The sequence below is a fragment of the Phasianus colchicus genome, chromosome 2 (assembly GCF_987193195.1).
Source record: "Phasianus colchicus chromosome 2, bPhaCol1.hap1.1, whole genome shotgun sequence".
In the NCBI taxonomy this organism is placed as follows: domain Eukaryota; kingdom Metazoa; phylum Chordata; class Aves; order Galliformes; family Phasianidae; genus Phasianus; species Phasianus colchicus.
This window is the reverse complement of record NC_143437.1, coordinates 104,251,854-104,278,972: the sequence shown is the minus strand read 5'-3', so window position 1 is coordinate 104,278,972 and position 27,119 is coordinate 104,251,854. Positions and strand designations below refer to the sequence as shown.

The 27,119-nt window shown below is 47.6% G+C and overlaps 1 protein-coding gene across 1 annotated transcript; it reads left to right on the top strand.

The window, feature by feature from the left end:
* Positions 1–359: 359 nt before the first annotated feature.
* Positions 360–27,119, top strand: NRBP1 (nuclear receptor binding protein 1). Its single transcript, XM_031595952.2, has 18 exons — positions 360–518; positions 630–854; positions 10,114–10,236; positions 10,808–10,909; positions 11,002–11,091; positions 11,577–11,617; positions 12,994–13,088; positions 22,734–22,817; positions 23,074–23,132; positions 23,737–23,835; positions 23,903–24,035; positions 24,174–24,276; positions 24,760–24,810; positions 24,948–25,083; positions 25,168–25,221; positions 25,723–25,786; positions 25,873–25,928; positions 26,107–27,119. Exons 2-18 carry the CDS (start codon positions 645–647, stop codon positions 26,203–26,205), a joined length of 1,599 nt encoding a protein of 532 aa, XP_031451812.2. The 5' UTR covers positions 360–518; positions 630–644; the 3' UTR covers positions 26,206–27,119.

Below are 27,119 nucleotides of genomic sequence, written 5' to 3'. Positions count from 1 at the left end.
ATAGGGAACGAAGCATCACAGGGAGCACCTGAAACCCACTCGAGAGCACTCCGCAGAAAAATAAACGCACACAACACAATTCACCCACAGCTCGGGACTACTACCCGCCGCAATCGCTTTCCCCCGCCCTATATACCGCGGGCCCCCGCCGCCGACCAATCAGCAGATGCCGGCAGCCCGCTCCGCTGCTCCCATTGGTCGCTGTGCTCCCAGCTCCCGCCCCATCTTGCCCCACAGGTGCGCGGGCGCCCTCTATCGCGCCTCGTACCCCGAGCCCCGCCCATCGACCAATCCGCACAGGGCGAAGGTTAGTATCTGTGTTCTGATTGGCCGGCGAGAAAGCGGCCCCGCCCCTGACGGCGCGTTACGCAGCGCGGCGGTTGGCGGCGGCCGTCGGCGGAGCGGCTCCGCGTTTGGGGAGCGGGAGGTGCCGGGCGAGCCCGGTAAGCGCGGCCCGCGCTCACCGCCAGCGGCGTTCTCCGGCTCGGGCTGCGCCCAGCGAGGATCGGGTACCTCCCGTAGGTTTGGGGCTGACGGAGCTCGGCGGGCGCGGCCCGCTCCGGCCCCCTGGGCCTGCCGCTCCGGCCCGCTCCGAGCGAGGGCCGCCTGACGCCGCGTCCCGCCCGCAGGTGGTGCGACGCAGCATGTCGGAGGGCGAGGCCAAACAGGTGCCGAGCGGCGGCTCCGACCCCAAGCCGGAGTCCGCCTCGTCGGGGCCGGGGATGACCTCGGTGTCCGCGCCCGTGACTTCCGCGGCGCCCCCGGAGGAGGAGGAGGAGGAGGAAGAGAGCGAGGACGAGTCCGAGATCCTTGAGGAGTCGCCGTGTGGTCGCTGGCAGAAGCGGCGTGAGGAGGTCGGTGCCGGCGTCCGGGCCTCTGCGTTGCGGTGGGGCGGGCGCCGGGCGCTGCCCTTCCCGCAGTTGTCCGTTTGGGGCCGGGGGCCGGGAGCGGCCTTTCTGGGCTGTGTGGCGGCCTGAGGTCCGCCTGTAGCGTCGGAGGCCCTTCCGAACGGTTGGTATCGAGGCCGCCGCGTTGAGGAAGGGCCCTTCCTAGCGTTTGTTCGCCCGTCTTGTTTCCCGGCTCTTGTGTTCGGGGAGTAACGAAGTGCACTGATTGCACAGCGCCTGGTGAATGGAGTGGGACGTGCAGCAGAGCTGCCTCGTTGTGCAGACTCATCAGTTACGTTTGGGTTTGCTTTGAAGCCTTCAATTAGGGCTGGTTCTTGCAGACTTCTGGGCTTGTCTGATTTGCATTCATTTCTCAGTGCGTGTATTGGGACTGTCCTGTATGATGGCATGAGCAGATTAGATCACAGAATGGCCAGGGTTGGAAGGGACCTCAAGGATCATGAATCTCCAACCCCCTTGGCACACGCAGGGCCACCAACCTCCACATTTAATACCAGACCAGGCTGCCCAGGGCCCCATCCAGCCTGGCCTTGAACACCTCCAGGGATGGGGCATCCACAGCCTCTCTGGGCAGCCTGTTCCGATACCTCACCACTCCTCATAGTAAAGAACTTAAGATCTAAAGTAAGGAACTAAAGATCTAAATTAAAGAAGTAAAGATCTTTCTGAGCTCTTCCCACTTTTCTCTGTGTTTCTCCTTATCATCTCGGGGGGCTGCCTCTGGAGATTGGTTTCTGCTTCGTGTTGCCTTAGTGAAACCTGCTGTGGTTGGGCAAGCTGTGTGGCTGAGGAAATCTTACCTTTAGTGCTGCAAGGCGGGTGCTGATGTTGCCTTACTCAGCCAACTCAAAACAAGCACAGAGATGTCTCTATTAACAGATGCATTCATAGAGCAATGCAAACTCATGGTGGTGAAAGAGTCTCTTGTTCTGATGTAAATTTGGAGGTCGAAATAAGGTCAAGGATTCCCTGCATCTCCTTTCCTTTATTTATTTGAAGGCTGTCCTGTGTTTGTTAATGTATTCCAACGTGTATTAAGAATGTGCCTCCAGAGGTGCAGCTCTAAGGGGAGACTTCTATGTAAGACTCTAAATCTGTTCTCTGGAATACATTCCTTATGGCAACCTGAAACTATTGTTAGAAATACTGTTCTTCCCCCTCCTCCCCCCCCTCCATGGTCAGTGCTGACTCAGTGCACCAGAGAGGCTTGGGAATGAATGAATCACAGAATCCCAGAATGGTCTCGGTTGGAAGGGACCTTAAAAACTACCTCATTCCAGCCCCTGCCATGGGCAGGAACACCTCATGCTTGGGAATGAAGGTGACTGATTGGTCTGATTGCAGCTCCCCTCTGTTTACTGGATATCTGAGCTTCGTTTCAACTTGACATATATCAAAGTAACAACAGAACGATTGTTGGAAGCCACAAAGGAATTGTTGGTTGATTTGGGCTAAAAATGAGGCCTCTAATCCTCAGTCCCTCATTATCGAGGTGGTACTGTTCTCTTGCAGAGTTGCTGAGCATTTATGTGTGTCTGATACAGGCTGCAGTTGTCTGTGAGACGTGGCTTAATTAGATCTAAGCTTGCATTACACTTCCAACCTCTGCTCGGATCAACACGTAGTGTGAAATTCCAGAACAACACCTTTACTTTCTGAACATCTCAGCATGTCCAAGTGCAGCACTGTGCTGTAGCAGCATCCCTGTGAGGGCTGTCAGTGGGACAGAGCAGCCAGCTCTGGTTATTCCGGACTGTGTGCCCATGCAGACAGCTCTTACTCACTGCCCCTGGGCAGCAGGGTTACTCCACAGGGAAGGAATGCTGTGGCCTCCCCTCCTGCCATGATGCAATGCTGGTTCGTGATCCCAGCAGTGTCCTCTCTGGGTGCTGCCAGGAGCACAGTAATGTGACAGTATGTGCAGAATGCAGCCTGTATGGCCTGGGTGCAACATGTGGGCTCCCAGATCTTCAGTTCTTCACTTCTCAGCTTGAAGCATGGATTTGGAGCGTTATAACTGTGTTTATTTGTTAACAGCACGTGGGTACCTCCCCTATGAAGACAGGCTGAGGGAGCTGGGCTTGTTCAGTCTGGAGAAAAGAAGGCTGCAGGGTGACCTCATTGCAGCCTTTTAGTACCTAAAGGGAGCCTACAAACAGGAGGAAATCAACTCTTTGAAGGTAGATAACAACAGGACAAGGGGAAATGATTAGAAGTTGAGGGGGGGAGATTTAGGTTGGATGTCAGGGGGAAATTCTTTACAGAGAGAGTGGTGAGGTGCTGGAACAGCTGCCCAGAGAGGCTGTGGATGCCCCGTCCATCCCTGGAGGTGTTCAAGGCCAGGTTGGATGGGGCCCTGGGCAGCCTGGGCTGGTATTAAATGAGGAAGTTGGTGGCCCTGCATGTGGCAGGGGGTTGGAGTTTCATGATCCTTGAGATCTCTTCCAACCCGGCCATTCGGTCATGCTGTGGTGGGCCTGGGGAGCGGGCAGGTCCCCATCTCTGTGCCCTGCTGTGCTGTGTGTGCCTCTGGAGCTGCCTCGAAGCGCCACATGGGCACAGGCGGACCAAGAGGCCTTCAGGGATGTCTCTGCTTGGTTTCCTACGACGTTCTTCCAACTTCCTCGGAGCCGTTTCTCCCTCCCTTCACTAAAGCTCTCTTCGGGCTCCCCCAGTCCCTCGCGCGTGGAAGGAGCCCCTCCCGGCGGGCCGCGGCCTTCGGAGCCGGGGGAGGCCCCGGAGTGACAGCTCCTCCAGCCAATGGCTCGTGGAGTAGGAGCATTACATCATCTACAGGAGCTCCCATTGGCTGCGTGAGTCCCCGCCCCCTTCGCAGCCGCTTCCGGTTGGCGCCGTTCGGCGTTCCCATTGGCTGCGTGCGGTCCCGCCCCCTGCCCAGCCGCTTCCGGATGGCGCTGCTCGATGTCCCCGCGGCTCGCGGTGGGGGCGGTGCGGTCCCGGCGGAGCGGGGCCTTGTGTTCAAGCGGTCAGGCAGAAGTTGTTAGCATACTGCCTGTTCTCCGCTGGAAGCTTTCCCGGATCTCCCGCTATTCATTGTGTCTTTGTTTTACGACAATGGTGAAATCACATGGCGGTGCCGGGTTTGCGTCCAGGGTGAGCAAACGAGGCTGTGCTGATGGGGGGCTGTTCGTTGTAGAGACAGGGAGCATCTCTCCCACACTTAGTGCTATTCCCACCAAAGCTCGGGGAAAACTTTTCAAATGAGGCTTTCGCACACCACCAGGACCTAAGGTGCTGTTTTAAGTAGATGGAGAATGCTTATCTTCCTTAGGGAATGCTTAATGCAGAATGGTGTGGTCCTGCTGCTGTGTACCTTCTGTGCTTCCCCTCCTGCAGACAGCAGCATAGCTGCCTCTCCGCCCCTTTCTTTCAGACAGACCCCACTCCTCCCAGCCCTGCTGCCAGCTCTGTGCCTTCCTGTGGGCACACAGAGGGTCATAGAATGACAGAATGGCTTGGGTGTTGAAAAGGACCACAATGCTCATCTAGTTCCAACCCCCTGCTATGTGCAGGGTCACCAACCAGCAGACCAGGCTGCCCAGAGCCACATCCAGCCTGGCCTTGAATGTCTCCAGGGATGGGGCATCCACAACCTCCTTGGGCAACCTGTTCCAGTGCCTCACCACCCTCTGTGTAAAAAAAAACTTCCTCCTTAGATCTAACCTAAACCTCCCCTGTTTCAGTTTAAGACCATTCCTCCTCGTCCTACTGCTATCCACCCTCAGGAGTCTTTTTATGCTGTGGAGCTCAGAACTGCATACAATCATAGAATGGCTTGGGCTGGAAGGGGCCTTTTTGATCATCTGTTTCCAATTCTTGCTGTGGTCTGGGTGCACCTTCCAGCTCAGGCTGCCCAGGATCCCATCCAGCCTGGCCTTGGGCACCACTGGGGATGGAATGGTTAGTGGAGTTATAGGAGGGATCTACAGAGGCTGACAGGGTCTCCAAACTTGTGTTTTTCTTGATTCCTTTCATCTTACTGACAAAGAAGAACCTAAACAAACCCTTTTTTCTGCTGCCCCCATGTTACTCTATGTTTGTCTGTCACTCACATAAATAATACTCTTTTTTAAGGTTGTCCAAATATCTTCAGAATTATCTGCTGTTTGAACTATGCCTCCTGGATCAGGAGCTTCTTGTAGAGATGGACAGTAGGAATGTACATAAGGTACATTTTTAGACTACTGCTGCTGGTAGGTGTTAAACCTGAAATGTTGGAGCTTCAACTCAGTACTGTCCCCAGGAGCTATGCAGTCCAAGCAAGAAGTGACATAGGTACAGCCATAGGAAGACTTGTGCTGTGCTGCAGCAGAATATTCTTCAGCTTGTCTGTTTGTTGGCATTTTCAGCATAGTATTAGTGTTGAGCTTGGTAAGTGCATGTTGTGGGAGAGGCTTCTGAGATCCACAGGTTCTTTTCTGCCTTACCCCTGAGGGAGATCTCCTGTTCATAAGTGTCTGCATACAGTGGTTACTGTGTTGGTTGATTCTTGTTTTCCTATTTCTAGGATTTTGTGCAGTCAGGTAAGCTGGTTGAACAGTGCAGTCTTTCATAGCTTCCTTTACTGCAGTGTGCAGATTAGATGGGTTGAAGAAATCCCATGTGGATCTCAGATCACCTGTAAAACTTGAGAACCAACATTTGAGGCAGAGTAGTTTGTTCCTGTGTGTAGCTATGAGATTAGTGTTTGGTTCTTGCTCTTCTTCACTGTATCTTGTTGTATCTGCAGGACGAGGGGAAATGGTTTTAAGTTGAGGGAGAGGAGATTTAGGTTGGATGTCAGGGGGAAATTCTTTACAGAGAGAGTGGTGAGGTGCTGGAACAGCTGCCCAGAGAGGCTGTGGATGCCCCGTCCATCCCTGGAGGTGTTCAAGGCCAGGTTGGATGGGGCCCTGGGCAGCCTGGTCTAGCATCAAATGAGGAGGTTGGTGACCCTGCATGTGGCAGGGGTTGGAGCTTCATGATCCTTGAGGTCCCTTCCAACCCAACCATTCTGTGATTGTTGCTGAAAGTTATTATAGGCAACAACGGAGTCTTTACTGTCATAGTATTGTTGAGGTTGGAAAAGACCTGTAAGGTTGTCCAGTCCAACCATCAGCTCATCACTTCTGTGCCTACTATACTGAGTTTCTTTATATTGGAAAGGTGGCATTTCAGGTGCTCTGAGCTTTGCCTTTGCTACTGGAGAGAGGAAGGGTAGTAGAGATCTTCAGGTTGGGATGAGGAGGGCTGCCAGCTTTTTGATTGGTTTTGGCAGTGGATCCTTTTTCCAGCTGATGGGGGAAAAAAAAAAAATGCAATGCTGTAGTTCTTATGGTTTTACTTGACCACAGGGAATGTACATATTCTGTAGTCCTTTAACACTTTTATTGGCTCGTTTAAGGATGTCCTGGAAGGAGTGAGATATGTTTGAATGAGAACAGGAGCATTGCAGAAAGTAGAGAGAACTGAGCCTTTGTCTGGGGCCTGTTGTCTACAGGGCCATTGTGTTCTTGCTTATTGACTGTAACTGACAGCTGGCAGCTTTCTGAGTGCCTCATCAGCCAGCAGCACCTCTCAGCCTTTATGCTGCCTCAGTGGGGGAGCAGGCACAACCAGAGCAGCTGTCTGCTGCTTTCCCAGCTTTCCTGGGTGGTTAGGAGTGCTAGTTACACTCCAGCTGTCCATGGCTAAGGTGTAGGGTTTGCTTTGCATTCTTGAAAGAGCTGTTGTAAAAAAATAAAATGCATTCCATGTAGCTTATTGGCAGCACCAGAGCCTTACTCTGTTCAAATATTTGTGCTACAGAGTGAATAGGGAGCATGCTTGCACAGAAAATAGTAGTTAAAGAAAGAGCTTAGTGATAATGAGGCACAGGACATGAACAGTGTTTCATCCTAACTCCTTACCACACTTTTGGCTTCCCTCAAACATCTCGTAAGTACTGCACCCAAATTTTCCTCTTCCATGCCCAAATTGCCCATCCCTGACATTCTAAGTCTTCATGTGTGTCTCCACTTGGTTTGAGTAATACTGCTAAAAGTTTTCTCCCATTGGACTGCTTGGATGGATTTGCTGATGGGTGATGACTTCATTGCTCATCTTTCTGTCCACGCAGGGCTTTGGGTTCAGTGTTGCACTCACCATTGATGAGGTTGTCTGGGTTCTTCCCTCTGTTGTGGTGACTCTGATCGTTGATGTAGTTTATATTCTGAATAGCTTGGAGTTTATACTCTCCAAATTTGAAATGAATGATTACAGTTCTGAATTCTGCTGCGGACTGGAATGTCCAGAAATGTGTTGGTACAGAACTCTAATAAAAATACTGAGCAGAACTCCCAAAATTGAACTCCAGGGCTGCCATCTCCACCCTTTGAGCCCTACTGTTCAGCCAGTTCTTCATCCACTGTTCCTGTTCATCTCACAGTCAGATGGTTTGTGCAGACTAATACCTCCACGACAGTGATCAAAAGCCTTGCTGATATCAAGGGAAACTACACCCATCATTTTCCCTTTGTCCACTGAGCAGTGAGTATGGGAGAATTAGTGAGACAGGAGTTTCTTCTTGTGAATCCACATTGATTGCACCATCCTTTATGTGCCCTTCAGTGGAGCTCAGGTTCATCTCCACAAACTCCTGAGTACTGACGTTCAACTAACAAGTCTGTAGTTGCCAAGATGTTCTCTTCTGTCATTATATAAATTTGGGGTATTGTTAGCTATTTTGCAGTCTATGGGTCCTCCCAAGACCTTTGGTAGATCACTGAGAGGAATCCTGCTGTGCCACCTGCTACCTCCCTCAGCACTCTCAGATGAATACTTTCATGACCAATGGACTTGCATAAAAATGCTCAACTGATACAACTGGTTCCTTACAATTTGATGCCAATGATTGGAAAGTCCTTGCTCCCCATGTTGCAGTCCTCCAACTTGTTGCAGGACTGGGCAACCCAAGGCTTAGAATTAATATCAAAGACTGAAGCAAAAGAGACATTTAATGCTTCTTCCTTTCCCTTTTCAGCTAAGCTGGTCTTATGCTACTCATGCTTGACTCAGGATGCAGTGGGGTTGCCAGCCCCTGTGCTTTTATAGGGTGATTCTGAAGAAGTAACCAGCTCTTGTGGCCACCTCAGCCCTCAGAGGCAGATTCACAGGGCACCCTGCCAACTCATTCCCTGGGCAGGTTGGAGTTTGCTCTTTTAAAACCAGTGGTAACAATTCTGCTGTTTTTCACCCTTCCTACCTGTAGGGTGAGGGAAACCAGGCTCTGGGTCGCTGGGCTGTTCAGTGAGAGTTAATGTGAACCCTTCCAAATAACGTGGTGTTAAGAACACAGGATATTGTGTTTGAGGCAGTTTCACTAGTGTAGTTCACAGGCACTTGTCTTTAATTTGGATCATCAAAAGACTGCTGAAAATGGAACATATTCAAGTAGTTTTCAGTTACTTGACAAATCTTGCAGGGAGAGAACTTCCATCCCCTCCATCCAGTGTTAATGCCCATGCACTCCTTACCCTTCAGAGCAATGCATGAAAGACACCATCTTGGATTTGCCCTTTTTATTTCTGCTTACTTGGCTAAGTTTGTAGATAAGCTGAGCTTTATATTCCTACAGCTACATCTGTCTACAACATTATTAACTGCCTTGTTGCTTCTAACTTGTTAAGTTTGCACTGAGAATTACCTTCTGTGATGTCATGTGGGTTTGGTGTTGTGAGTCATAGGTGGTGCCCTAAAATGTTGCCTATGAGTCATAGAAATGATTTGCTTTAGATAAGGTGCCCAAAAGTTGCATCAAGTTCCTCTGCCTGCCTCATTGAGGCAGATTTTGAGTTGCTGTCAATACTTGAGGGCTGCAGTAATGAATCCAGTAGTCAGAAGTTGTGTGCAGGCAGTGAATATAACAGAATAAGAGAATATTGAGAAATGCATGGGCATTTGGTGTTGCAGTCATGGCAGTACTTTGTTGCTGCAGTACCAGCTTTGTCTTGACTGGGGTCTTAAGCTTCCTGAAGTAAAAGCCTTTGGGCATTCAACTTTGGTATATTAATTGTACTATGTGTTCTTATTGTCATGCCTGAGAGTTTTCTCCTGCTAAATATTGAAAGGATGAATGTTTTATCCTTACAGTCTTCAATCTTTCATCATTAAAGTTGGAAAAGACCTCCAACATCAAGTCCAACTGTGAATCCATCACCACCGTGCTCACTAACCGTGTCACACAAGACCCCAAGTTTTATTTGACAGTGGAACATAACAAGCCTGATGTAGTATTTTAATCTCAGTATCAGTGTGTTTATACAGAGAAAATCACTTCTTAGAATAAATACAACAAATATTTTATTTATCTGAATATAATGGCAGTTTTTTCACTGCTCATTTATGCAGTTAGTGAGAGGTAGGAGAGGAATGGGATCATTCAAGCTAAGCTGCTTCTCTTGTCATTGTTTTCAGCAATTACTTCCTGTAGCTCAGGGTGTCTTTATGTAATTATGAACTATGTTCTTTATTCCTATCTACACCATGCCATTGCATCACAATTTATGACTCAGTTTACTGAGCAATCTGTATTGTTCCAGCTGTACTGTTCTTGTGGTCATTTATTGCTCGCGGATGTCATCTGTAGTTTGAGAATGTTGAACGTCATTAGGCCTCTTCTGATTCCCTTGGAAGATCTCCAGAGAAGCCAACCTACATTGATTGGCTGTTAAAGTTGTTGAATTACACCATTAACTTAAAAAGTTTGCACAAAAGCAGGCTTAATACTTAAATGAACTCCTTTCTCTGCTCACAGTTGTTGTGTGTGCATGGTCTGTTGGTGTGTTAGTCCTTCTGATCATGCATTGTATTAGGAGCTCAAGATCAGCTGATGGATCAGCTCACTAGTTGAAAGTAAATTGGAAATTGGATCGTGTAAAAGTAGCTGCCAGGAGGAATGGGTTTGTGAGGAAGCCTTTGTCTATTGTGAGAAGTTTCCAGCAAATGTTTGGTAGTAGGATCCCTACTGAGTCTGGAAACAAACCATGTCTCTGTATTGACTTTTACCTCAAGGGAAGAGTCAGATCAGCTGGAAGTTAGGTAAGCCAGCTGACGGTGAATTTTTAATTTAAATAAAAATTAATTAACAAAGTTCATAATACTTCAAAGGATGTGAGATGATGATCAAGCCTGCTAACTTGTATCTTTCTCCCTCCTTCCCGTTCAGGTGAATCAACGCAATGTGCCGGGCATCGACAGTGCCTACCTGGCTATGGATACAGAGGAAGGTGTGGAAGTTGTTTGGAATGAGGTCCAGTTTTCTGAACGGAAGAACTTTAAACTTCAGGAGGTACGTTGACCCAAAATGGTATGGGAAACAGCACAGAACCACAGAGTGGTTAAGGTTGGAAGAAATCTCTGGAGGTTACGTGGTTGCAGCCCACTGCTCAAGCAGGGATACCTACAACAGGTTGCTCAGGACCCTGTCCATGTGGTTTCTGAAGATGTTCTGAGGAGGAGCAGTCAACTACCTCTCTTGGTAACCTATTCCAGTGCTCCATCACCTGTACAGTTAACATATGTTGCATCAGGGTGATGTGCTTTCCATCAGAGTGGAGTTTTGGGCATTGGTTCGTGTGGGTTGTTGGCTGGATCAGTAACTCCTCCAGTTTGGAGTGCTGTGCTGCTAAAATGTAGCACGTTCAGCTTAAGTCTGACCTCTGCAGAAAATGTAACTGAGAACTGTTTGCTTAGTCTTGATGATCAAACTAGGCAGTATAAGGTGAACTCAGATGCTGTTTGTTCTTGGTATAGAAGCTTGAAGTGTATTGCCTTGTTTCTGAGGTCTCAAACCCAAGAAGAAAGTAAGGTGTGGGCCAACATGGTCACTAGTGTAACATGGCTTTGTCTTTATGTCACAGGAGAAAGTTAAAGCAGTGTTTGACAACTTAATTCAGTTGGAACATCTGAACATTGTAAAGTTTCACAAATACTGGGCTGATGTGAAGGAGAATAAAGCCAGAGTAAGTAAAACAAGCAACCTGTTGGGTTTTCTTGCTGTGTGTTCTGTAGGCAACTAGTGAAGCAGAAGATAATATCTTATACTACCCCACAGGTAATCTTCATTACTGAATATATGTCTTCAGGGAGCTTGAAACAGTTTCTGAAGAAGACAAAGAAGAACCACAAAACTATGAATGAAAAGGTAACTTGTTTTTTCTCTACATATATTTTCACTTAGTGCCTTCAGTTTCCAAAAGGCCTTTTAGCAGAGGTTCCTAATGAGAAAGAAACCTGGTGACACGTGGCTGATATCCTTTTTTGTTATTGTAAGCTAGTTTAGTTGCAGGTTCTGGGATGTCTTTTCTATGCTGCTTACTTTGTTCCCTTGCACTTCTGCAGCTTTGTATGAATGGTGTGACAGCTTGTCCTATTTCCACGTGTGCATGCAGGAAAGAGGGAGGTGGTCTGTGCAGAAGAGGAGTTGGGAGGGAAGGCATGTGAACATGTAGAAACTAAACACAGTGTGAGAGTACTGATATAGTTTTTACTTCCTACACATCTTCATTGGTTAGAAGCTATCACTGAATGGAGGGTATAATCTTCCATGTGAATGGACTCTGAATCACAGAAGTATGGATTAGTTCTTATTCCTTGAATGACTTCTGTCCTTCTTGCTCCTGTCTGTAGGCCTGGAAGCGATGGTGTACCCAGATCCTTTCTGCCCTCAGGTATGTGAGTTGCTGATCTCAAGGTCTAGTCTGTTTAGCATTTCTTGTGCTAGGATAGTAAAAGCTTTAAATATATATGCTGTTAAATGCAAGCAAACTTCACTGAATGGAACCAGGAGAGCACTTTCAGTCACCCAGCCTGATTCTTATCCCAGTCATACTCTGCAGAGGGTCAACTGCACTTCTTAGAACAGAGGAGAATCAGAGACATCCCAGAGTCTGTGCAGTTCATAGAATGGCTTAGGCTGGAAAGGCCCTTAAAGCCAGTTCCAAATCCTGCTGTGGGAAGGGTTGCCACCCACTGGATCAGGCTGCCTAGGGCCCATCCAAATTGGTCAGTTAGAACAATACTAAAGCTTCTATGCTAAAGAAACAGGTGCAGTGTAAGTTTTGGATCCCAACAGTTGTGACTGATGTGATGGTGAGTGTGCAAGCTAGGCATCAGGGAGCTTTCCCAAGTGTCCAGCTTTATAACCTGGGCCCAAACCATTGTCAAGAAGATGTTGCAAAGAGCTCTTAAAGAAATTAAATTCTATATGAATGAAATGTGAAAAATTTTCTTCAACTTGGCAGCCTGCAGTCCTACAGCCATGCAATGTATCCATAATTATTGTGGTGTCATATTGTTAGGAGCATATATGAATCTGTACTCCTCTCAGCAATGCAGATCTGCAGCCATCCTGATGCAATCTGGTTGAATAAAACATGGAGAGGATTTGTTTTGTCTTAAAGAGTCTTCCCTATGTGAGCCAGATTTGGTGTGTGGCCTTGGAAAAATGATAACCCTGATGTCAGAGCAAGACTCCCCCTCCATGGAGAAAATTCTGTTTCCATGTAGCTAAGTATAGCTGCTGAGGAATATCTGGCATTTTAATAAATGTTTGGGAGCTGACAGCCTTTAATTGTGCAGAGTGAAATATGAGACCATCCTCAACTGTACCTGGAGCTCCAGCACTGAAAAGTTCTATCTGTGCATGGTGGAAAGCATGACTGATCTTGTTTGTACAGCACCAGGTGCTTTTGTGATGCCCTGTGAAGAAGAGCAGAATAAAACTTTGATCTTTTGGTATAAAATCTTAACCCTTTTAGCACTCACCTGGCAGTAATCAGGTGGATAATGCAGATCTGGTATCCTGGATTTTGTAAGAACTGGTCAGAAGAAGCTTGCTTTCTTTCCCCTCTGCCCTCAGTTTTGGAGGTTGTTGTTCTATCCTAGCCTAAATACTGATGTCCATCACAGAATTGTACCTCCCTGCTATCCTTTGCATGTACCCTTTGCATTCCTGTTTTCTTCTGATCCAGGGAAGGAATGAGGGGAGGGATTCTTGCCTCAATCTGGGATTGCTTCCTAACCACTGTTCTTTCTGAATATCCAGCTACCTCCACTCCTGTGACCCTCCAATCATCCATGGCAACCTGACCTGCGACACCATCTTCATTCAGCACAATGGATTGATCAAAATTGGCTCAGGTAAGGCTTTTTGGAGGTACCCCATGCCTATGAGGCAAACTGCTCAATCAGAACAGGGCATCTAACCCTTTCAAGTCCATCTGGCATGATAGGTATGTGTACGTTCCCCCACCTCTGCATCATTTGGGCCAGGGACTGGCAGTCAAATTCACCCTTGGCTGGACCACCTTTAGGCACAGGAAGGGCTGACACTGAGTATCGTTTCCCATGTCTGCCACCCCTCAGTTTTTGATCTCAAGGGACCAGTCTCAGAAAAGAATGTTGCAGCTTTCAAGTTTTCTATGTGCATTATTCTTGGATTCATCAGCTTTGTGATTTTTTTTTTTTCCTTGTTAATACACACGGAGCTTGTTGGGAAGTGTGGAGAGCTGTGTCCACTGAGAGCTTCTTGTACCAACCAGTGTATCAAAGCTATAGGAACTGGCTCCAGCAAGCTGCTAGTCTTGGCATCCTCACCCAACATCACTTGCTTTAGCTTGGACTTCAGGATGCTAGCTTGCATTGTGCCTGTGTGGCAGAGACCTGTTCAGGCTTGTGCCAAAGTGCTTTATTTCAGACCTAAAATGTGGTTTTGCTAGCAGTGCAGTGCATCCTTGCTTACTCATTTTTATTTTACTTTTTCCATTTGTTCCTATTGTGTCTCCAAAAATGCTTGCAGTTCAGATGCATTCTCTGGTACCTTGACATACCCTTCCAAGTGACAGCAATCTGCTGTCTGGCTGTGAGTGCTCTTGACCCTGAGGAGTGGGCACTTGCTATCCTTTAGGCTTTTTTCTGTGTGAATCCTTGCAAGCAACGTGCAGGAAAGAATGTTGTGCTTTACCTGTCATCTAAAAGTACTCTCTTCACAAACTGCAGACCTCTGTAACTTTTTCTTTCCATCAAAGAGCTCTTACATTGTCTCTTTGTTACAGAATTGGGGTCTCTGTTCTCTGATGTGTACTTGTACCTAGGGAGGGTGAGCCAAGGCAGAAAGAGCACTCAGCTGTCTGATTGTAAACTGTTTAACATCTTGCTCTTCATGCAGACTGATCTCATTATGGGGTTTACTTTATCTTTTTCTGAAGTTGTCCAGGTAGGAGGTGTTTCCAAGAGTTGCACATATCTCATACCTGATTGCTGGCAGACAGCTGGCTCTCTGGCATTAGATTCAGGCCGCCTGTTGTAGGAAGCCTGTTGTAGGAGCATGTAGGAGATCCTTCTCTTTCTGCTTGAGTTTGAAAATATTATACAGCTAGAATCTTTCTGACTGGTAGCCAACGCTTTGTTCATAAAAGCAAACCACATTAAATTGATATCTGGAGCTGAGGCTTTAGCAGAGGGTAGTTCTGCAGATCACTAAGTATGGTATTCTCAGGAGCACTCTGACTGTCAGCAGTGCCACTCAGAGGCTGTCTAGAAAGGTGGTTCTTCGATTGTAGGTCACACACAGTTGCCTATTCTCTCAATTTCTCAGCTTTGGTTCATGGTGGAAGGAACAGAGGCAATGGGCGTCTCTTTCAAGGAGCAGGGGTTGTCTGTGTACTGTAGCAACTGTATCCTCAGCAGGACTCCTTGCTACTCCTCAGGAAGCAAAAACAAGGAATTCAATCACTGCTGGACTAGTAGTAGACTGGGTATAAGGAAAACATTTTTTTATAGTAAGGGTCGTAAAGCACTGGCACAGAATCATAAGGGTTAGAAGGAACCACTGGAGATCATCTAGTCCAACCCTCCCTGTTAAAGTAAGTCCCCTAGAGTAGGCTGCTTAGCAAAATGTGAATAAACAACCTGCTGTTGGTATAAGAAGCAAGACTAACATATAGATTGCCACCAATTTGTATTGCATCTAAACCAGAGCAGGCAAAAAACGTCCCTCTAAGTTTCAGAAGGTGTAAACAATTCAGATAGGTTATTGTGGAGATACTAACCAGGTCCTCCTGAGTGTGCACATAAAGTCTGAAAACAAACTGTTCTTGAAGACAACAGTGCTCTAAGATGCAGTAAAGTCCTTCCATGCCTAGGATATGGATATGACTGAAGCATTACCATAACTAGGGCATGAATCTGTGCTTATGGTGAGACTAAATGGAAAGAGCTTTCTTGAATCAGGGCCATAAGTAGGTGCCTATGTTTTGCCCTGTTGTAATGCAAGCATGGTGAACTTGTGGCATTATGTATATGGATCTCTTGAGGTAGATTAGCAAGATATTGGGAGTGTTAATGCAGCCTGAATGCACCTACTCCCAGCACATGCCTCAAAGAGGTGGTGGGTGGCCCTGCAGATACCTAAGATCAGGGTGGGTGGGGGTCTGAGCATCTGGTGGAGCTGTTAGGTGTCCCTGCTCAGTGCAGGGGACTTGGATCAGGTGGCCTTTGAAGGTCCTTTCCAACTCAAATGATTCTGTGATTCACTACTTACCAGCATGCAGATGCTCAGCCACTTGCAGGAAAGCAGGGCTTTGACGCACATAGCAGCTGCTTGGGAAGACAAATGCCATAGCTCTGAGTGTCTCCTGTGCTCACCTTCCTTGTCTCAGCTTTTATTGTTCAGCATGATGTCATATGGCATGAAATATCCCTTTGGTCAATTGGGATCAGCTGTTCTCACTGTACTCACCTCAATTTCTGAGGTACTTCAGCCACTTGATGATGGGGTAGCAAGAGAGAGAGAAAATGCCTTGTCTCTATGTTAGTGCTTTTCAGTAATAGCTAAAACATTGGCGTGTTATGGCCTCAAATCCCAGGCACAGAACTGTGTGAGTTACTCTGAAGAAAATCAATTCTGTCCCAGCCCCAGCTGGTGTAACTCCACAGCTGTAGACTGCTCTATTCATTCTGTGGTCAGCAATGAAGTGAATTATGTAGGAGATTTGATCCTTCCTTAAACTTGAGAAAAAATAAATGAAGTGAGCACACATGGTGTTGTGATCAGAAGACAATCCTCAATTGGATTGAGGTTCCAGCATAGCCTGAAGTTGAAGTTGGCAGTGTTGCAGAATGTATTCCCATTCCTGTAAGTGCACACCAAGCTTCAAAAGTCAGGACTCTTGTCATCAGATGCTTGTGACTCTATCCCTGCTGGCTGTGCAGTAACCAGGCAGGCTGTTTCCATGTTCACACTTTAGAGAGTGTTGCTGTGGGATGGATCACTGACAACATTAGGCCCATCTTCATTGCTTCACATAATTACTCCTCAGAGCTGGCTGATATCTGAAGAGTTCTGTGTGTGCTTATAAGAAGGGGAGCAGTAATCCTCATGGATTTAAGAGAAACAGTGATTCGTTGCACTATGATCTGCTCTTTAGTGCTGTCTCTGTCCCCAGCACCATTGAAGACTGTGCTTCTGAAAGCCCTCCTTCCCTATGCTTTTAACAAGAGAAAATATCACTGGTTGTGGGCAGAAATCCAGGGCAAGGCAGCTGCTAGGTGAATCCCACAGAATGCTCATCCTTCTGCTAGGTGAAGGAGTACTAGAAGAGTGGTGGCAGCAAGTTGTTGCCTTACAAATGCATGGTACTTGCTCCTGTAGCACTTCTTCAGGTGCTGCAGCAGCCCTTCTGTCACTTCCTGCTGCTACATCAGGTTGCAGAAGCATGTGTTACTATTAGGACACTGTAGTTCTGGATTAGCCACCTGTGCTCTGTAAGGAGGAAAAAAAGATTGAAATTGGGAGTGAAACACATTGAGTTTTGGAAATAGGGCTGAAATCTTTATGTGCTGGGAGTCATCTGGGGAATAAAAAGAGTTGGAAAGAGAGTGGATGTCTTGTACTGCTCAATGCAAAGCCATCAGTGAGCCATTTCTTTACAGACTACTTATTCTCAGCAGCCTGAAGTGCAAGGTCAGTAGAGTTAAGGAGAAAGCCTCAAATGAGCAGAGTGTCTTTGAGAGCTTATGGGGATGGGGAGGACCTTGTCACTGGGATTCTGGGGATAGGAATGCTTTCTGGGGCTCCCAATACAAGGAAGACAGAGAGCTGTTGGAGGGGTTCCAGAGGAGAGCCACAAAGATGATCAGGGGACTGGAGCACCTCCCCTATGAGGACAGGCTGAGGGAGCTGGGCTTGTTCAGCCTGGAGAACAGAAGGCTGCGGGGTGACCTCATTGCAGCCTTTCAGTATCTAAGGGGAGCCTACAAACAGGAGGGGAATCAACTCTTTGAAAGGGTAGATAACTGCAGGACAAGGGGAAGTGGTTTTAAATTAAAGGAGGGGAGATTTAGGTTGGATGTCAGGGGAAGTTCTTTACAGAGAGAGTGGGGAGGTGCTGGAACAGCTGCTCAGAGAGGCTGTGATGCCCCGTCCATCCCTGGAGGTGTTCAAGGCCAGGTTGGATGGGGCCCTGGGCAGCCTGGGCTGGTATTGAATGTGGAAGTTGGTGGCCCTGGATGTGGCAAGGGGGTTGGAGCTTCATGATCCTTGAGGTCCCTTCCAACCCAAGCCATTCTTTTCTGATTCTTGATTTGTGATCAGATGAAAATATTCCTTGTGAGATGCATTGCTTTCTCTGCAAGGTTCCCATGGGATCCACGTGAAGGACCGTGTTGCATCGGTGCAAACCTTGCTAGCCCAGCCATTGGGTCTGTGAAGGGAGCACAGTGCAGGGTTTCACTGCAACGGGTCAAAAGCATTGAGTGCCAGAGAACAAATGTGTGTTTGGGCAGGGTGTCTGATGCTGCTTTTTGCTTGTGTTAACGGTGCTGAGCCATATCTCTTATCATTGGGAGTGTAAGAGCCAGTAACAGGTGAACGGGGACAGGAGAGCACCCACAGAAACGACAGAACTTCCAACTTCTTTACCTTAGCTGTGATTTCCTACTTGACAGAAGCTGTCTGTGTTTTGCAATGACTCTGACCTAGCTGTCTGTATCAATGTGAAGTGCTTGCTGTTTCATCAACTCATTGACTTCTATCTCGTTTTACTCCCCGCTCACGGGCTGCTCTGTTACCAACAGTCTTTCATAGGATATTTGCTAATGGTGAGCAAACTTCTCCACTCCTGTGATGTGACTGCCACTCTATATGTAATGTACATGACTTGTGTGTGTGTGTATATATATATTTATATATGTGTGTATATATGTATATATATATTTGTACTACACACGCGCGCACACACGTTATACTTTATTTATAGTGTTCCCTTGCTATAAGGCTGATGTGTAAAACTGTTTGGCTTAGGTGTCTCCTACTTTGAGACCACGTGCTTTGTGCTGGGATGGAAACAGTTCCTCTCACCCCGAGCCTTACAGAGAGGGAGCACTGCCCTTTGTGAAGTCTCCTGGTTGTTAGTTCTCTTCCTCTCCTCGTTCTTAGCTGCTAGTCCATGGACCCTAGTGCATGCTGGCTCCTGCATGTCAAGCCAATGGGATGCATTCTGAGCTCTCCTGGCTGAACTTGCCACCAACATTAGGCTGTTTCCTGCTACTGCTCTGCTAGACTTGGCTGAGCACCCAACCTGGGCTAGCCTTTGCTTTGTGCTTGGGTATCCAATTGCTTGCTTGTAGTTCTAACTCCTTAGCTGTTTTGTTTTTAAGACAAATGTTTCACTCAGATGCCTGGCTCCTGGTGGCCAGAGATCTGCCACCCAAACGAGCCCCTGGTTGTGACATGAGGTTCCCTATTGGTTTCCCCAGAGAGAGCTCTGATTCTTGGAGAAACCTGGGTGTGTGAGGATGGTGTTGGGTTGCGGAGACTAAAGGAAGATTTGAGTGCTGAAATTTATAACCCCATTAAATAGATATCTGTACTTAAATTCAGAGTAAGTATTATTTTTGCCATCAGGGTTGTTAGAACTTGTTTCTGCTGAATGGTTGGGAGCATATCAACCATCATTCAGCAGTGGTGAAATGGAAGGCCTGTCAAATAGGCTTTTGTATTTTACAGTCAGTCAGGTCTTTGTGGACCCATCTTAGTATGGGTACAACAGTTGCACGTAGCTTCTTTTTGGAGCCTTTTGAAGGCACGTAGAAAATAAGTATTTTAGAAAAGTCCACACACTTCTTCAGATGAAATGCTAACAAGCTTTTAAGTACCTGCTTCAGAGCCTGCATGCAGGCAGGTATCAGTCAAGTATTCATCTTTCAGACCTTCCTTATCTGTCCTGTGCCTACTGTTCTGCATTTTCTATTCTGCCAGCTTTCACTTTCTACCTCCATTAACTGGATACAGTCAGACATGACAGTTTAATGAATGCCTTTTACTTAAGAGGTGGATGATACTTCCAGCATCCATGCAATGACACTCTTGCAGTAAAGAAGGTCAGTGGTATCCTGGGCTGCATGAAGAGGACTGCCGCCAGCAGGTCGAGGGATGCCATTGTTCCATCTGCTCTGGGTTGTGTCCTCCCTAATAAAAACACATTTGTCATCTTAGAGTAGCACTGAAGTGAAAGGTGAAGTGCAGTTTTCTGTAGCCTGGTAGCTTTTTGTAGCAGTGAAGGAGAAGATAACACGTTCTGATTCCCATCCTGGCCCTATCACCATCCCTTATAGTTGCAAACAGATGCTCTCAGGTTCTGTTGAAGATTTTGAGTGCCTGTGATGCAGTGTGACAAAGGTAAGGTTGTATCCTCTGGCACTGGGTTGCTTAGCAAACCTGTGCCTAATCTGAAAGGTTAGTAGTTGGTCCTTCTGGATATCATCTTGTTTTCTTTTGCTTCCTAAACCTGCTGCAATCTGGAGTGCTGTGTACTTGAGCGCTGGAATAGTGGGATAACATTCCTGCTTCAGAGGATACTTAGATGTATGCAGCTGACATCTGAGTGGTTCAGTTCCTCCTCCAACCTCTTTATTTTTGAAAGGGAAAGGAAGGGCAGCTGAGCAGATTCTTTCCTAGATGCGAGAAGGAAGGGATGAATGCAGGACAAGTGGGTGTGAACTGTATGCGTGGCCAGAAGAAAATGTCTTCTGCAGCATGTAGTGCTTAAAAAGGCAGGTCAGTGTGAGACTGGGCATCTGCTACAGCTTGACATTGGTGACAGCTGGGAAGTAATACCACCAAGTGAGTTGTTGGCTGGCACTCCTTATGACTGGCTTTCTGATGAGCTGCCTGTGAAGAGGTTTTCACAGTAGCTTATTCTTGAGTGTCTGACAAGTCTAGCAAGCTCTGTGTGTCCCTGTAGTATATTATAGCATATTATTCCATTTTTCTTGTCAAATTGATCTCAGCTTGCCAAAGGCAAGTTGCTTGTTCTACTTTCTACTGCACTTGATGTCTCTTCTAATCACCTGCTCTTCACGGACACCGTGTTTGACTGAATCCCTCTCTAAAATCAATTTTCTGCTTCACTGATTCCCTGCCACACTGATTAGTTGTGTGTAGCCCAGTCTTACAGTCTGTCCTTCGCTGCCTTCCCCTTCTTTGTGACTGAGAAAGGCACACTCATTGTTGTGAGCTGACTTTCATATCTGACCTTCATTGTTTGGCTTCCTTATCATGATTTTTCCCTAGCCATCATGCATCTTGACATAATTAAGTCATCGCTTTATATGGCAGTGGATGGCAGTAGAAATGATGTGGAAGTCGTCCTTAAGAGCTTGTATCAGAGGTATCTCAAAATCTCTACTCTTATCTTCTATGGCTATAAATGTTTTATACAGGTGAAGCTCTGCTCAAGCATTCTCATCTGTGCTGAGTTGCACCATACCAAGGTGATGGTCATGCAGTAGACAAGATGAAACCCAGAGCTTGTTGCCCCAGCTTTTGAAATACTGTCACAAACTGTATTAACAGACAGCCACTACCTTTTTTTCCCCCAAACTTTACTATATTGACCTATGGAAGCGTGGTTCCTGGGAATACTTAAGGACATGGTTTAGTGGTGGACTTGTAGTGTCCCATGGATGGTTGGGCTTGAGGATCTTGAAGGTCTCTTCCAACCTGAGTGATTCTGTGATTATTGGTACAGGTTGAGCTCCACTGAAACTTGCTTTTCTCATATGAGAGTCTCTATATTACATCACTGGTTAAGTTTTCTGTTGTTAATGCCTTTTTTGGTGATTGATCCCTGCCTCTTCCTCCCTCTTATCTATGGCCGAGGAACAAGGGATGGGATGGCTGGGTGGATGACTGTCCTTTCCATCCAGGCAAGACAAACAGGAAAGTGAAGCTAATCTGAGGATTGCTTAGAAAAATGCTTTGTACATGGCTGGTTCTGCTCCACTTTTGGCAGGGAAGTATTCCCTGGGTTAGTAACACACCAGATTTCTTGTCTGAGGACATAGGTTCAGTGCTTGATGGCTTGTCTGCTTGATGGAAGTGGGATTGTTCAGAGATTGGAGAAAGGGAGGCTGAGGGGAGACCTCACTGTGCTCAGTGATGACCTGAAAGAAGGTTGCAACAAGGAGATGTCGGTTTCTTTTTCTCAGTTGACAAGTGTTAGGACATGAAGTGGCCTCAGGTTGTGCCAGGGAAGGTTTAGGTTGTGTATTAGGACTCAGTGGATCTGGCTGATGGTTGGGGTTGGCTGGAAAACACCCTTGAGATGACCTGAATGATTCTATGTGCTGAATTCCTTCAACACTGTCACAGAATCAAAGGGGTTGGAGGGTATCTCTGGGCCTCAAGTCCAACCCCCTGCTAAAACAGGTTCCTTACAGTAAGGCTGTATGAAAACTGAGACAAAGTAAGAGCTCTTCTATACAGAGCATGTTAGGGGTCACTGAGGTGCTCTGACTTGGTTACAGCCCGAGCCTCAGGGGAATCCCAAAATCTCCCTGGCACTGCTACTCTGACTTGGTGGAAAACCTTTTTTATTCTTCACTCCAGGTTCTTACAGCATTCAGCTGGCTGTGCCTCTACAGCAACATCACATTTCTGACTGCAGTTAGAAGATTTGGCCAAGGAGGTTGTGGATGCCTGCAGGCATTCAAGGCCAGCCTGGTCTCGTGGTTGGTGACCCTGCACATAGCAGGGGGGTTGAAACTAGATGATCATTGTGGTCCTTTTCAACACAGGCCATTCTATGATTCTGTGATTCATTCTCTGACTGGGCTTGCAGGAGCAGGTAGGTCAGTAGTGTAAAATACAGAAGTCCAGAGCTCATCATTTGGGAGTTAAAGAGGATCTGGGCTCTGTGGCCCTACTCATCTACAGCAGTGTTACTGGGGAAAATGCAGAGCAGGTTTTAAAAGGAGGACCAAGAATTTAACTCACTTTTCTTATTCCTGTGAAGCTGATACCTGCTGGTATCTGTAAAGCAGAATAAGCAAAAAACAGAAAGCAAAAATGAGGGTCCATTCTTGTGTTCTGCTCCTCTTTCTTGTTGCTGGGAGTTGCTCCCTCCCCTCCTTCACCTCTGAATGGTTTGTATTAGAGGCCATGCAGGGGCTGGCTGCTGGAGTTCTGTGCTATCAGGGTGGTCAGATTTCATCTCTCCATGACTTTCCTCTTGAGGAACCTTGGCACTGGTGTCCTGCTGACGTGTGGAAGGGTCAGCTAGGAAAAACTGTTCTTTTCCTGGAGCCCTGAGGTAGTGACTGTAACTGCAGTGATCCTGGCTGTTCGTGGGGCTTCTATTACAGCTGGGTTGCTTGCAACAAATACTACAAATGATTTAAGTGAGATCCTTTCAGGGCTTGCCATTTCAACAGGGCGTTCCTTAGGACACGTCTGGGGATGGGCTAAGATTTCTTGCATCCTAAGCATTTGTTACTTTCTTCTAGTGGCACCAGACACAATAAACAACCATGTGAAGACGTGTCGGGAGGAGCAGAAGAACCTGCACTTCTTTGCTCCGGAATATGGAGGTATGATGTGCCATTCATTGCTTGACCTGTCTCACTGAGGCTCCCAGGCTGTTGTGCACCTTGTTTTCAGCTGCAATCTTATGAGTGATGTCCCATTATCAATTTCTGTCTTATTTGCCAGTTTAATTGTTCCAACTCTTTTTGCCTTCTGATAGCATGGGAGGGAGAGAAGGCTGCAGGTTGTCATAGCTTGATACAGAGGTTGTCCTGCTGCTGGGTGCAGGAGACTGACAGCAGCATTGTTTCTGTGTTACAGAAGTTGCCAATGTTACCACTGCTGTGGATATTTATTCCTTTGGGATGTGTGCCCTGGAGGTGAGTTGGGAATACTCTGATTATGGGACAAGGAGAATAAATTCAAGGGAGGACATGGCTGTTTGGAGTTGCTGTGATTATGGGTGTGTTAGTTTGGTAACAGGAGCTTTTTATTCTCTGAGACAAAGGCACTTTGCCTTGCTGAATCTTCAGACATCCTCTGGAATCTTCTGCCACCCTTTCCCTATTGGAAACTTGTGGATGTTTTGGAGTGAGTTCTGGATGGCATTGTGTGTTTGCTTTTCTGCTTGTAAAACAGAGCTATTCATGCAGCCAGGAGGGCACTGCCAGGTTCTGGCAGTGATCCACTTTCTGCTTCATTAGAGGATGGGAGTTGTCAAGCAGAACTACAGGCCAATGGACCGTGAAATTCAAAATAGAGAGACTAACTGTCTGAGGAGGTGCTGGCATAGTTTTAAGGACTTCTTGGCAATCTGTTAAGGTGCTGGAACCAAGCTATCATAATGGAGCAGTTATTCTCTCTGCCTCCACAAACCGTCACCTTAAATAACACCAATCAACTTGGTTGTTACGATCTCATACTTGCCAGCAGTGATCTTAATCACTTCTTAGTGAAGTCCAATGTGCTGCTTTATGCTTGCAGATGGCAGTGCTGGAAATACAGGGTAATGGAGAGTCATCTTACGTGCCCCAGGAGGCCATTAACAGTGCCATCCAGCTGCTGGAGGACCCCTTGCAGAGGGTGAGTGCAGAGGGGTCAGCGCCCACATGGGCCTTGTGCATGGTCTCATACTGTCTTTGTCTTGTAGGAGTTCATTCAGAAGTGTCTAGAACAGGACCCAGGCAAACGTCCTACAGCCCGGGAGCTCCTTTTTCATCAGGCATTGTTTGAGGTGCCATCACTAAAGCTGCTTGCTGCTCACTGCATCGTTGGGCATCAGCGTGAGTACAGAGTCCCAGGGTGCCATGTTGTGTTACATAAAGCTTTGCTGAGTTACCACTGCAACTCTCTAGTTTTCTTCTTCTTAGCATGGAAAAGAAATGCAGTTATTCAGGTCTAACTTTTTTGTTTTTTAATAGATATGATTCCTGAAAACGCTTTAGAAGAAATGACCAAAAACCTTGACATGAGTGCAGTGTTGGCAGAAATCAACCATGCGGATAGGGAAGGAGTCAAAATGATGTGAGTACCCCTTGGTGTGCTCAGAGGGATCTGCTCTGGGCAGTGGGTGAGTGCTGGAGGATCTCTTGCTGCTGTCTGCCCAGTGGGAGAAGATCTTGCATAGACAGACTCCACACAGCTGAGATGTGCCTTCCTCCCAAGCTGATGGGAGGGAAATGGGCACACTATTGCTGGAGCAATTCATGGTAAAATCTGGCCAGAACAATTTGGGGAAGCAATTTCCAAATAATTATTTGCACTGGACAGCTCTCTAAAGGGAAGTGCTGCCTGTTTCTGCCACCATTAAAATGTTGCCTTGCTGTTAGCTTCTCTGAACTGGTGTAGGAAGAGTGGAGTGCACTTCACTTTGACTGTACTTACCCTGCTTGCTTATGTAGCTGCAATCTGGGATACGGGGATTTGAAACTGCATCCAAATAGACTTGAGTGGATGTTGATGTGGTTCTGTTAATGGCTTCTCACTGCAATACTTCTTTCCCTCCAGATTCTCACAGTCTCCAGCACTGGAGCTGGACAAGTTCCTGGAGGATGTAAGGTAACAGAGATCATTTCTTGGTGTCTTTGTTTGATTTTTGGAATAGTGTGTGTTTGTTTTTAAGTACCTCTTGAACTGAGTGTGACACTGGAGTGATTTTTAGGAGAGGCATAACCTCAGATCCGGATTCTTTGTAGGAATGGTATCTACCCACTCACAGCTTTTGGGATGCCACGACCTCAGCAGCCCCAGCAGGTAGTGGTGAAGTCTCCCATTGCTCCACCATCAGTAAAAACCCCAACTCCAGAGCCAGCAGAAGTGGAAACCCGCAAGGTGAGACACAGCACCTCCACCCCTCCCCATGCAGCTGTTCTGTGAGCAGCAGTGGCTCACGGGGTGTCTCTGCTTCTCTTTCAGGTGGTGCTGATGCAGTGCAACATTGAGTCAGTAGAGGAGGGAGTGAAGCACCACGTATGGTCCCACCTTCTGGCTGAGTGTTCTGTGTGTGGGGGGGGGGTGCTGAGCATGTGGCATCACTGTGCTGATGTGCTGCTGGAATCTGATGTGATGTGCTGCTGCCAGAGCTGCAGTCCTTGGGGCACAAAACCAGATTGAGGCCCAACTTGGGTTGAAAAGGTCTCTTAAAGGTCACATAGTCCTGTGATGAACAGTGACATCTACAGCCTGTGCCTATAGATGGCCTGCTGTTTAGCTAGCATTTATGGCTTCTCCTCCAGATACAGGCTTAGGGCACTCCTTCCACGTGGTTGTGCTGCTGGCAAGGGTTGGGAATAATGGAACTGGGTGTGTTTTTTCCTCTTAGACTCCAGTGGAGCTCTGCAGGGGCAGGGGAGAGGGTGATTCCTATCCCAGTGTGGGTTTGGGGGAACATTCCTAGCTGTGCTGGCTGCTGCCTGTACTGTGGCAGCGTGCAAAATTGTGTATGCTCACGAGAGCTTCTCTAATCTGCAGTTAACACTGCTGCTGAAACTGGAAGACAAGTTGAATCGACACTTGAGTTGTGACCTGCAGCCCAGTAAGTGCCTCTCCTCCTGTACTCTCGAGCACTGGAGTCAGCAGTGCAGTCTGGACACAGGATTTACACGCTTTCCTGTGTTGCAGATGATAATATCCAGGAGCTGGCAGCTGAATTGGTCCAGCTTGGATTCATCAGTGAGGTGAGCAGCTTCGAGTCTCGAGCAGGGATGTAACTCTGCATTCCTTTCTCAGGCTTTATTGTCCTTGTCTGCCTGGGGAGGTAGGAGAAGTAGCACATGTTCCTGCCCATGTACTTGGGCAGGTTGTAAGCAAACTCTTGGCTTTGCACCACCCCTCACTCTGACTTGTTTCCCCCAGGCTGACCAGAGCAGACTTACCTGTTTACTTGAAGAGGCATTCAGCAAGTTCTACTACACCCGGAACGGAGCTCTGACGGCAGTGACGGTGTCATCGTAGCATCCCTTGGCTCCAGGGCGGCCGGTGCAGCTTTGTTGCCTGTGACCCCTTCTGTGTCTGTCCATCACCGTAGGGCATCAGCAAGCCCCCAGCTGCAGTGCTTGGAAGCTCATCCTGCATGTGCTGTGGCTGGGCCCAGCAACGATCCTCCCTGCCCGCCTATTAAAGGGGACTTTGCGCATCAGTATTATTTCCAGCCCTGTTTTTGTTGGGATTTTGCCAGGTGGTGCTGGGGAGCCAGGTCCTGGCTCGGGGTGTTCTGTAGCCCCGTTCATGTGCATGGAATTTGTTTGGATTGTACAAAGTGTCTTTTTGCACAGCACAGAAATGGTTTTTTCGTTTTCTTTTTTTGTTTTTGTTTTTTTTAATTTAAAGGTAAGCAGAGGGGAGCCCTTAAGCCCTGTTCTCTCTCTGTATCCCCAATTCTGCAACCGCCTGTGGCAGCAGTCACGAGCCTCGTCCCTGGGCAGAGGGATCCAGCACCAGGCCTGGCCCTTCGCCTCTCCGCTCCCCTTTGGCTGCACTTTGTTTACTCATTTTGCACAGCCCCGCAGCTCTGCACATCGGCCTGTGCTGCAGGTGCAGGGCTGCAGCGTGTGCTCCCCTGGGCTGTGTCCCCTGCTGCAGCATCCTGGAGCCGAGCTTGGCCCTCCTGCCCTGCTGCTGCGTGCTGCTGTGGGCCCTGTGCTTGCTCTGGGCCTCTGGCAGCCTGGAGCCTCGTGGTGGTGTTGGCCTGGGCTCTGCTGGGCCGCCAGGTGCTCCAGCGCTCAGCTCCCTCTGCATCTCCTTTCTATCTGAGGGTGCTCGGAGGGGCTGAGCCCACAGCCCTGCATGCGTCTTTGGGGCTGAACGCGGCGCTGCTCCCGCATCTCATTTCTATCATTTCCTATTTTTAATAAACTGTTTTGTAAATA

Excerpts from the sequence above, each read along its gene's own strand:
- NRBP1 (XM_031595952.2), top strand. The coding sequence starts at position 645 with ATGTCGGAGGGCGAGGCCAAACAGGTGCCGAGCGGCGGCTCCGACCCC. Across the intron at positions 24,277-24,759 it reads AGGGAAGGAGTCAAAATGAT|ATTCTCACAGTCTCCAGCAC; the intron begins GTGAGTACCCCT and ends CTTTCCCTCCAG. Across the intron at positions 25,787-25,872 it reads GAGTTGTGACCTGCAGCCCA|ATGATAATATCCAGGAGCTG; the intron begins GTAAGTGCCTCT and ends CCTGTGTTGCAG.